We start from the raw sequence: 10804 nt of genomic DNA on the forward strand, positions 1-10804 counted from the left end.
AAAAAATTTTTTAAATTTTGTCCCTGGACAGGACATAAACAAGTTATCATTTGATCACTTGTTCATTATAATATACTGTTATTCAATGTGTTCAGTTGACGTTTTTATCAGAAGGTAGACAACGTATTTCAGGCACGTATTTCCCTTCGTCAGGTCCATGTCACAACGTTTTACAGTAGATCATTGAGTCCTTGAGTTATATAAATAAATGTGTCTGACAGAGATATGTCTCTAAGCCCAGGAACTGTATGTGAGTTCCAACGGTAAGGGACCCTGGTGTAGAAGGTATTTATTCGATCTGTAAGGCGGCCAGCAGTGGAGCGTTACGTGCTAACTCTTGCAGCAGTGGCCACACATGCACTATTAAGATGTAACTGACCACCTGGATTAGTGTTCATTACCACAGGACTGACCTGTAGTGACTCCCGGCCATTTCATAAGCAAAAACTGTTTGTTCACTCCAGCAGCAGTGGTCGTATCCAAGGACAACAATCTAATTTGTATGGGAAACATGTTTACATTTATAGGAAACTATACTTACACAGTCAAGTTTTTTTTTTAATAAAATCCAATTGAAGAAATGTATACATATATATCCACACATACCCCATTAACTGTCCCAGGGTCAACATCTGCAATGAGTTTGTATGTTCACTCCGTGTTTGCGTGGGTTTCCGCCAGGTCCTCCGGTTTCCTCCCACACTCCAAAACATACTGGTAAGTTGATTAAATTGTGAGCCCCACTAGGGACAGAGACCGATTTGGCAAGCTCTGTGTAATCTGTGTGGAATTATTATTATACACAGGTATTATTATTATTTAGCAATGCCAATGTCTCTGTAGAGCTTAAAGGGAACCTGTCACCAGACGAATCAACATAAAACCACAATAAGTATCTTGTAGGGTTGCCTGTGTGCCGGACCTGTCTTTATGAATTGAGACCGCTACCTGTAGCCGGAAAAATTAACTTATATTCATGGTCTGCTTACAGTCTGGTGGGGCTCCGGGCACAGCAGTCAAGGAGGCATCGGCCTTCACAGCCGCATCTTTAAATAATCGCGCCTCCCTATCTCCCTGTAATGTCCACCTCATCTCAATTCTTGCGCATGCGCTGGTCATCTATGCTCCAACCTTGCGTGTACCCAGAAGGAGAAAGGCATGCGCGAGAATTGGACTAGACCACCGCAGGACAAGAAGAGGACAAGAAGCCAGAAGGCAGGGCCTGCTGCAGCTACAGAGAGATAAGAAGGCACAGTTATGTAAAGATGCAGTCGTGAGGGCCGTCGCCTTTTTGCTGTGCCTGAAACCTCACCCCCTAGACTGGAAGCAGACCATGAATATAAGTTAATTTTTCCAGATGCAGGCAGCAGTCTCAATTTATAGACATGTCCGGCACACGGGCAACCGGCCCTACTTTAGTTTTAGATAGATTCTCCTGGTGACAGGTTACCTTTAAGTATAGAGCACCAATGTCTATAAAGTGCAACTGTAGGAGCCCCTAGTATTGCAATAACTTCAATCATAGCTTTAAAACAATGTAAATGGCATAGCCCTTAAAGAGGCATATAAACTTGAGACCACTAAAACGTTGTGTAAGTAAATTCTTGGTGTCTAACGGAAGCTGTCTTTCTACAGATGATTTGCGAAAGGAAATGGAAGTACTAAACCTGAAAGAAACGCTGGAGAAGCTTTGTGGACACAGCAGCAGCAATGTAGTGAAACAGGCCACCAAAGTTCTGGAAATTATGGAACATTATAGCCAGAACAGTGAGCACTTCTTTCCATAATCAAAGAAATGAGTGAACTAACACCAAGAACCCAATCATAGCGCTTGCCAACATACCTGCATCAGCCCTTGTAGCCACCTGCTCTTAAAAATAGTCTCCATTAGTAACTTTTAGGTAGCTCTGTAAAATACTACAAATAAGCACAATATTTATTGAGTGGGGTTTACAACATAATATTTATTGTGATAAACAACAAAGGGGCTTTTCCTTATTTACATAATAGTGCCAAAATGGCTATAGATGTAAAGAAACCTTAATAAATCATAATTTTGTAATAACGTGTAGGTTCTCTTTCAAAATAATTGTACATTATTCTTCAGTGTTGTTATCTGTATCCCAGAAATCTGGTGCAATATTATAATAAAGAACAGGGTAAAAGAGAGAACCCAACTGTTCAAAAGATGTGTTCTTCCACAACTCAAAGGGGGACATTAATCATAGTGTGTCTAAGGTTGCATCTGGTTTGTTCCTTTTCCTGTCTTGTAATTTATGTTAGGTGTTGTTTTGACTTATATGCATTTTAAATTGCGCCTAATTTGTCACAAATGATTCCCCTATATCCGTATATCAGCCCCCATACATTAGTGTGCATGGACCCCAAGATTAACAATAATCCCACTCAAAAAGATGATCCTATAGAAAATGATGAAGTAATTACTTGATTACATTTTAATAATAAGATGATGAAATTGTACATTTTAAACTGTGGTGAATAATTTTTTCATGTTGCATAAAGTTAATTTTTAATTTAAGAAGTGTAGTCCTTTTTATCCAGTAATGAAAAGGGAGTTTTTTTCAAGTACAGCTGCTCAGAGCAGGTGGGTTTTTGCATTTCTTTGCAACTTTTTAGGCAAACATCTGCAGAACAGCCATTCACTATGTTAAATAAGGCGCGGGAACTTAGTGCCGTAGCTTAGCCTGCACCCAAATAAGTCGCAAATGTATTAACTGCTCCAAGAATGAACCAACAAATTATGACAAATGTCTTCCAAAGTGTTCATGCAAATTTTTTTTTCACAATTCAATAGCCATTGTTATGTAGTACACCTTTGACTTTTACTAATCTTTACCAAAGGATGGTTAACGGACTCAGGTTTAGGGAAAAGACAGGAAGAGGTAAAACTTCTTTTCTGTTCTGAAGCTCATTGTCAAAAATCTTTCCCAGCAGCGGAAAAGAAATGCCAGAAAGAAAAAAGTAAGCAACACAATGTAAGTTTCGTTCTATTTATTTTGAAAGGGAAAATAATTTGGTAAAGCTCATAAATCTTAAGGTAAATGTTAACCTCTTCCCGACTTGCGGTGTAACAATTGGGTTTTAAAAATGCAGGGTTGTCATAAGAACCAGGATTAACAATAAAGCTGCATTACAGACACCTTTGATAATTGTTATAGCTGTTTATTTTAACCTGGCACTAATGTACAGTAAATTACCAATTTCCGTTTGTAACTAGGGGTCGTCTGTAAGTCAGGCGTTCTTAACCCCTTAAGGACGCAGCCATTTTGTAGCTTAAAGGGGTTATCCGGGTTTAAATTTTTTTTTATGTCCGGGCTGGGGAAGGCTAGTTAAACATAATAAACATGTACTTACCCCCTCCGGCGCCGCCGTTGTCCCGCGCCGCGGTCCCTTCGATCCGTGCCCCTGTTTGTTTACAGGGGCACGGAAGCCACGCACAGGGAGCTTCCGGTCCACGATGTGGACGGCTCCTCCCATGCGTCCCTATCTCTCAGCGTTGTAAGCGCTGGGAGATGGTGCGCATGGGAGCTTCCGGCCGGCCGGAAGCTCCCTGTGCGCCGGTGTAATGAAACCGGCGCACGGAGAAGACGGGCCGCGGCAGCCCTCCCCAGCCCTCCCCAGCCCGGACATTAAAAAAAATTTAAACCCGGATAACCCCTTTAAGGCTCAGCCCGATTTTTTGGATTCGGACTTGCTTCGCTTTATATGGTTATAACTTTTGAACACTGTTACTTATCAAAACGATTCTGAGATTGTTTTTTCCCCACATGTTGTACTTCATTTTAGTGGTAAATTTTGGCTGATAAGTTTTGCGTTTATTTACAAAAAAAAAGAAAATATGATAAATTTTTTGAAAAATTTGCCATTTTCGAAATTCTAAATCATTGCGTTTTCAGGCAGATAGATTTACCACCTAAATAAGTTGCTGAATAACATTTCCCATTTGTCTACTTTACATTTTCATAATTTCTGAAATGTCTGGATAATTTATTTTGATGTCACGCGGCTTACAAATAGAATATCGCTTTTCCGGATTTTCCGAATTGACTATTTTGGGGATAAATACAGTTTTGAATGAAATTTTACATATTTAGCATCAAAACCCCCTATATAACCAACCCATTTTCAAATCTGCACCCCTCAAGCTATCAGAAACCGCTTTTACGAAGATTGTTAACCCCTTGAGATCTTCATAGTAATTGAATCAAAATGGAGGTGAAATTTAGAATGGTCATATTGTTCCCTTATACGTTCATTTAGCACTAAAATTTACACATTTCCAAAATATAAAAAGAGAAAACCCACCATACAATTTGTTCTGCAATTTCTCCTGAGTACAGAGACCCCCCACATGTGGCCGTTACTTGTTTTATGGGGGCACAGCGAGGTGCAGAAGGGAAGGAGGGCGCTGCAGCTGCCAGGATTTTAGTTTCCTCATTGGCCCCTTTTGAAGGCTATAAAATTTTCGCTTTTTCGTTATTGGGGCCATGTGACGGCATTTTTTTTGCGGGATGAGATGCTTTTTCCATTGTTACCATTTTGGGGTTGGTATCACCTATTGTTGAAAATTTAGGAACTTTTTTTGAGGGCAGGAGTAGAAAAGCATCAATTCTGTACTTTTTTTTTTTTTGGTGTTCACTGTATAGACTAATAATCATGTTATCTTTATTCTATGGGTTGATACGATTACGGGGATACCAGACATGAATATATTTTCTTACGTTTTACTAAATTTGTCAAACAAAACCGTAATGTGGGGAAAAATCTATCATTTATGTATTGCCGTCTTCCAAGTGGCATAACATTGTTACTTTTTTGGCTACGGAGCTGGTTGATGGCTTGTTTTTTGCGGGACATGTTGTACTTTGCACCAGTATCATGTCTGAGTACATATGGTTTTTTGATCGCATTTTATAGCATTTTTTGTGGGATTGAAAAGGTAAAAATCATAATTTTTGGAGGGTTTATAACAGTTTTTTTTACGGCGTTTATCGTGGGGGTTCAATAATGATTTACTTTTATTCTACGGGTTGTTACGGACGCGGTGATACTATATATGTGGGGTTTGTGTTATGATTTAGACTTTTTTTGAGTTATATGTCTCTTTATATGTTTTGGGAGTTTGGGGCATTTTTAGTGATTTATGACTTTATTTTTTTATTGAATAACTTTTTTTTTTTACTTTTTCACTTTTATACCATGGGACATGAACAAGCAATCTTCTGATTGCTTCTTCATGATAATATTCTGCAATACTGATGTATTGCAGAGTATTATCAGTGTCAGCCTATGCACTTGCATAGGCTGGCACTGTGCCAGTAAGATGACGTCACAGACGCCATCTTACCGGCAATTCTTGCAAGTAACTCTGGGGTCCAGATCGGACCCCAGAGTTGCTATAGCAACGATCGGCGCCCCCCGAAAACGGTTCGGGGGGGCCGATCGTGGGGGAAAGACCCCCCAGATGCAGGTTAGATGCCGCGGTCGCGCTGACCGCGGCATTTAACGGGTTAAGCACCCGCGATCGGAGACAACTCCGATCGCGGGTGTTACACTCGGGTGCCGGCTATTAGTTACAGCCGGCACCCCGTGTTTCCCGATGCCGGTTCGGCTCTGATCCAGAGCCGAGCCGGCATAGGCGCCGTGGCGGATATATCCGCCACTGAGCGCTAAGTCACTGCGCTCCGTGGCGGATATATCCGCCACGGAGCGTGAAGGGGTTAAGTGGGGGACCGCCTGTATCTGAAACAAGAATTGTTGACCAGTGGAGTTTTGTAGCCCCCACCACCACAGTTCATGATCACTGCTATTGGCTGATCAATGCAGACCAACCAATTATGACCTCAGTAATACCCATCACCTTGTCTGTAGACACAGTGATCGGGGCAAGGTGACGGCTGTTCCTGACAGCTCTATTCATGTTCATGGCTGGTCTATACATGTGACAAAATTTTAGTTGGTCCCCTGGTATATTCCACCTTCTATACTGAACACATTCACAATTTATTTCCAACCTTGGTTGTGAATTCATTTTGGTAAAAGGAATTATTGCTCCCTGTACCCCTCGATTATTTCATTGCAGAATGAAGATTGCAAACTGGTTGGTCACTTGTTGGTTTTATGTTTTTTATTTAGGTTTTCTATTCCCCTTCCAAGCCCCTGGATTTATTAGAAGATCTTTTGTAATCCTCCAAGTTCTTTATGTATTTATTTATATTCCAAGTGCTTTATCATTACAGAGCCCTGCTGTATTTTCTGGCTAGTGTTTAGGATCACATATTAGGTCTCTCTCACATCAGGAAACATGGCTTCCTAATCAGAGACCTGACATTTTGCACTTGCACAAACTGGGTGTCACATAACGGGCACCAAACCTATCAGATATAATTGCAATTTCCATCTTGGGCATCCATTGCACATTATATTTGGAAACCACCTCTATGTTCAAATTTCTCATTTACACCTTGCTAAATTCTCCAATAGGTGTGCGTTCAACAATAAGGGTAACTTTTCGAGTTTCCCTGTTTTATACCACTAGGGCTCTCCAAATGCATTCTGACACATGTAAAGGATATCTGTCAAATTTGGTTTCTAAAAGGCAAACATCCCTCTTTCCCTCTACTGTGCGCCAATAAAACATTTTATATGCACATGTTGGGTACTTATACACTCAAGAGAAAAAAGTTTGGGGGGGTTGCTTACAAAAAATAGGGGTAAAAGTGACCTTTATAGGAAAATGTTCACCTTTTTCCTTTTTACAGCCCAATTGGATCATACGCCTGTAGGGTCAAATACATGTTACAAATTCTCTAAGGGATGTACCTTCAAAAATTCGGGCAATTTTTTGGGATCTTTATTTTATACCACTAGGGCTCCCCAAATACATGTAAAAGATTTCTGTCAAATTTGGCTTCTAAAAGGCTCTTCTCCTCTTCTATGCGCCCATACAAAATGTTATATGCACACGTGGGGCAATTTTATACTTGGGTTATATAGTTTTCCTCATTTTGTTTCATGTTTAATCCCTTGTGGCTTACAAAATTAGGGGTAAAAGTGACTGTTTTGGGAAAATTTTAATCTTTCCCCTTTTCCTAATTAATTAATTAAGCTTAATTTTCCAAGTGGTGTACTTTACAAAATGTTGACAATTGTTGGGGTTCCCTTCTGTTTTGGTACCACTATGGCTCTCCAAATGCATCCTGACACATGTAAAGGATTTCTGTCAAATTTGGCCAACACCCCCCTCTTTCCCTTCTGAACCCAACTGCGTACCCATACAACATTTTATATGCACATGTAAGGCAATTCTACACTCGGGAGAAATAGTTTTATACAGATTTGGGAGTTGTTTTATCTTTTAACCCTTGTGGCTTACAAAAATTTGAGGTAAAAGTGACTTTTTTGAGAAAAATGTTCACCTTTTTGGAGCCTAATTGAATCAAACACCTCTTGGGGCAAATACACAAATACACCTGGCTAAATTCTTCAATGGATGTACTTTCAAAAATGGTGTCTCTTATTTAGAGATTTCCTCTGTTTTGGTACCACTAGGGCTCTCGAAATGCATCCTGACACATGAAATCTTTTTCAGCCATATTGGTCCTCCAATAACGCTCTAAAATGTCTCACGAGAAAACAATCTTAAAATCACAAGGATATCTTAAAGCGTTGAAAACGTTCAGCAATTCATAAAATATTGGCACATCTTAGGACAGGACCCGGATCTAGGTAACATCTCAGCTAACAGACCCCTAGTGACATTTAGGAGAAGTAGGACCATCAGAGATAGATTGGTACACAGCAGGTTCTCACCCATGGGTGCCACTTGGCTCCAGGGATGTGCCCCTGCTGGTAACCACAGGTGTGGCCACTGTAACTATTGTACCTTGAATGGCCAACTGAAAGTCATCAGTTTTGGAGGTGTAGAACATGCTGTCAGGTCGTTTATTACAGGTCGTTCTGATTTTGTAGTTTACGTGGTGTATTGTCCATGCGGAAGGTTATATTGGCAAGACAATCAGAAAAATGTTTACTCGTTTTAGGGAACATCAAAGGTCCATCATAAATGGTAATGGCAGCCCTCGCCTTTTGGAGCATATACAGAAAGAACATGGAGGGGATCCGGGGGTGTTGAAGTTCTCTGGAGTTGAGCAAGTCAATTGCCCCACAGCAGGAGGAGATCGTTCTTTACTTCTCCTCCAGCAAGAAAGCAGGCATATTATAAAATTTGGAGCATTAGGACCCCTGGGCCTGAACGACCGTAATGAACTTGTGGTGTTTTTGTGAGGACGTTTTACCCTGGTTACTTCACCCCTTTCCATCTATTTAAACCACTACGTTACTATGTTTGTGTACCTGCGTGTCTTTTTTTTTTTTTTTTTCGTCTTCAGCCATTCGCCATATGCTGTGTACCCACCTAAGAGGTCTGTACTATTGAGATTATAATGAAGCCATTAATAATATGGATGCCGTAGCAACTTTTGTTGCAGTAGACATAATTAATTTTCTCCTCTGTCCAGGTCAGTACTCTGGTATTTTTCATACATGTTCCATGTGAGGTCTATGTTTATGACTGTGTGCATGCATCATAGGTTCTTTAACTTATAGTATAAGGTGGTCAATCCTTTTGTTTGTTTTTTATATCAGGGTGGTACCCCATGTCCATAAGAACAACTAGGCAAGGTTGATGCTTGCTGGGACCTGTAGTCCTCCCACATTTGATTGTGTTTATCTTTTCTCACTTTGTATCATCATAGCTTGCATCTATTGTTACAATGCTGATATGTTGAAAAACAGAGTATACATTATATTCAGTCTTGGTGGCTCTGCCCACTGGTGGTCACATGAGTGCATATATGTGATGTCATCAGTGGGTGCCGCCATTGGCTTGTGAAAGCGCCACTGAGCGCGAAACGGCCCCGTTGCCAAGGCTTCTTCTCCCTGCATGTGTTTTTACGCTTCTTGACCTGAATAAAGGACATTACACTTTTCTAACAAATGGGTGAGTGCCGTTACTTTCTTCTACGTGTAGCTTCTCCTGCTATCATCGTGTTTAGTAAATGTAACGGAAACTCAAAGTTACCTTAACCTGTGATCACAGGAGGAGCCATTAGAGAGTTTCAAAACACCATGGCCTAGGAAAGACTATTCAGGAGTGGAATAAAAACCTAAAAATGGAAAAGATAGTTGGGTGCACAGACCAAAACCCAAGGGGTAAGAAGAGGAATATAAAAAGTATGAAATGAGTCTTGAAACAAAAAAGCACTCTCTAATAAAAAAAAGAGATGTGACCACAAATATGAAAACCGAGCCCTTAGGGCTCTTTCACATTGGCGTTGTTTTTACGAGGGTGGGCCGTGGCTCGATTGCATACGCGTTTCTTCGGAAACTAATGCAATCCGTTACCAGCACCCTGTATCTTGTATTGTCCAAATGCAAAACACCCGGTTGCCAGATACAGATCCAATGCATATGAAAAGCATATGCGAGGCACGCCCCCGTAAGATTTAATTCATTTTTTTAAATGGAAACATCTGCAATAAAGGAAAATTTCCTCACAAATGCACTTAACGGGGTTTCAAACTGTAATTCAAGTTCAACATTTGAAAATTGACACTTTTTGTTGACTTTGAAGAAAGAACTTGCAAACTGTTGTGGCTGTGGTCACACTGTGGTCTTAAGTCTGGAAACGTGTGTCTAATTTTCAGCATTGTTTGTAAGGTTTTGGGCACCTGATATGTCTTAGAGGGCGATACACGAGTCATGTGAGACTGGTGGTTTTTTGGAGACTTGCCTGAAAAGTTGGAATAAAGAGAAACATTGAAGCAACCCCTTGCCTAAGTCTACGCTGAACTGGAGGATATTTGTGCATGAATTTGCGACTTTATTTAGACGTTCCATTTCTGCAAATTTATGACAAGTCAGGCCAACATGACAAACTTTGTGAAATGGCAACAAAAGTTTCCAAAAAAAAAAAAAAAGAGAGAAACACACACACACACGTAAAATGAATGCAATTCCAGACAAAGTACAAAATATGCAGCAAAATAAAAGAAACAACAAATAAGACAAATCCTTTTTTAAAAAAACAAAACAACACACACATTTATTAAAAAATAGTTTTCTACATCAGTCATATGTCCGCCAGTAGCGGATAAAAGGTAACCCATGAAAACAGAGCGAAAATGATAAAAAGGAAATGATAGAGGGCATTTGCCTTGGGCGTGCTCATATTAAATCTTACATTCAGTCAATTTATTTACAATATTCCCCATTTTAGGACTACACACAAAAGTTACACACTATATTTATAAATGCTCTGCTTAATTTATGATTCAGTGAACTGATTTATACTCAAAATTTAAATGGGGTTGTCCAGGTTTATTAAAACATTATTATTTTTTTTTTTCAAAAACATAGCCACAACTTTTTGGTATTGCGGCTCAGCCAATCCACATTACTGAAACGTTATACCTGTGCGGCCTAAAGGAAGCCTGTAGAGTGACCCAAAAAGTCTGAGTGGTATAAAGGTGGTATTCCCATCCTACCTGATACCTGTGTGAATACCTGACAGCTGCAGGTTATTGTTGCTGCTTTCAAGCTATGCAATGTTGGTATTGTAATTTCTTGCAAATGTGCATGGAAAACATCCTTAACAGATACACAACATTGTCTTGTGTCACATATGTTCCCAGACTTTGTTTTTAATGTACACACGGCTCCTGATGTATTTGCTGAATGTAGCCATTGGCAGAGGGAGGCAAAGTTTTTACCACCATCTGAC

At 40.1% G+C, this 10804-nt stretch overlaps 1 protein-coding gene across 12 annotated transcripts in view; it reads left to right on the forward strand.

Moving 5' to 3' along the window:
* The window catches only part of LOC140106485 (rap1 GTPase-GDP dissociation stimulator 1-A-like), a 416700-nt gene extending 407712 nt beyond the window's left edge, over window positions 1-8988 (forward strand). For 11 of the 12 annotated variants that reach the window (XM_072130944.1, XM_072130943.1, XM_072130945.1 and 8 more), the window contains one exon: window positions 1636-2172. In XM_072130944.1, coding sequence (XP_071987045.1) covers window positions 1636-1787 — 152 coding nt within the window. In that variant the 3' untranslated portion in view covers window positions 1788-2172. Of the gene's footprint in view, window positions 1-1635; window positions 2173-8063 lie in introns of those variants that run through there. The other variant, XM_072130946.1, reaches the window with a different exon arrangement.
* Window positions 8989-10804: the final 1816 nt, after the last annotated feature.

Source organism: Engystomops pustulosus, chromosome 11 (assembly GCF_040894005.1).
Source record: "Engystomops pustulosus chromosome 11, aEngPut4.maternal, whole genome shotgun sequence".
In the NCBI taxonomy this organism is placed as follows: domain Eukaryota; kingdom Metazoa; phylum Chordata; class Amphibia; order Anura; family Leptodactylidae; genus Engystomops; species Engystomops pustulosus.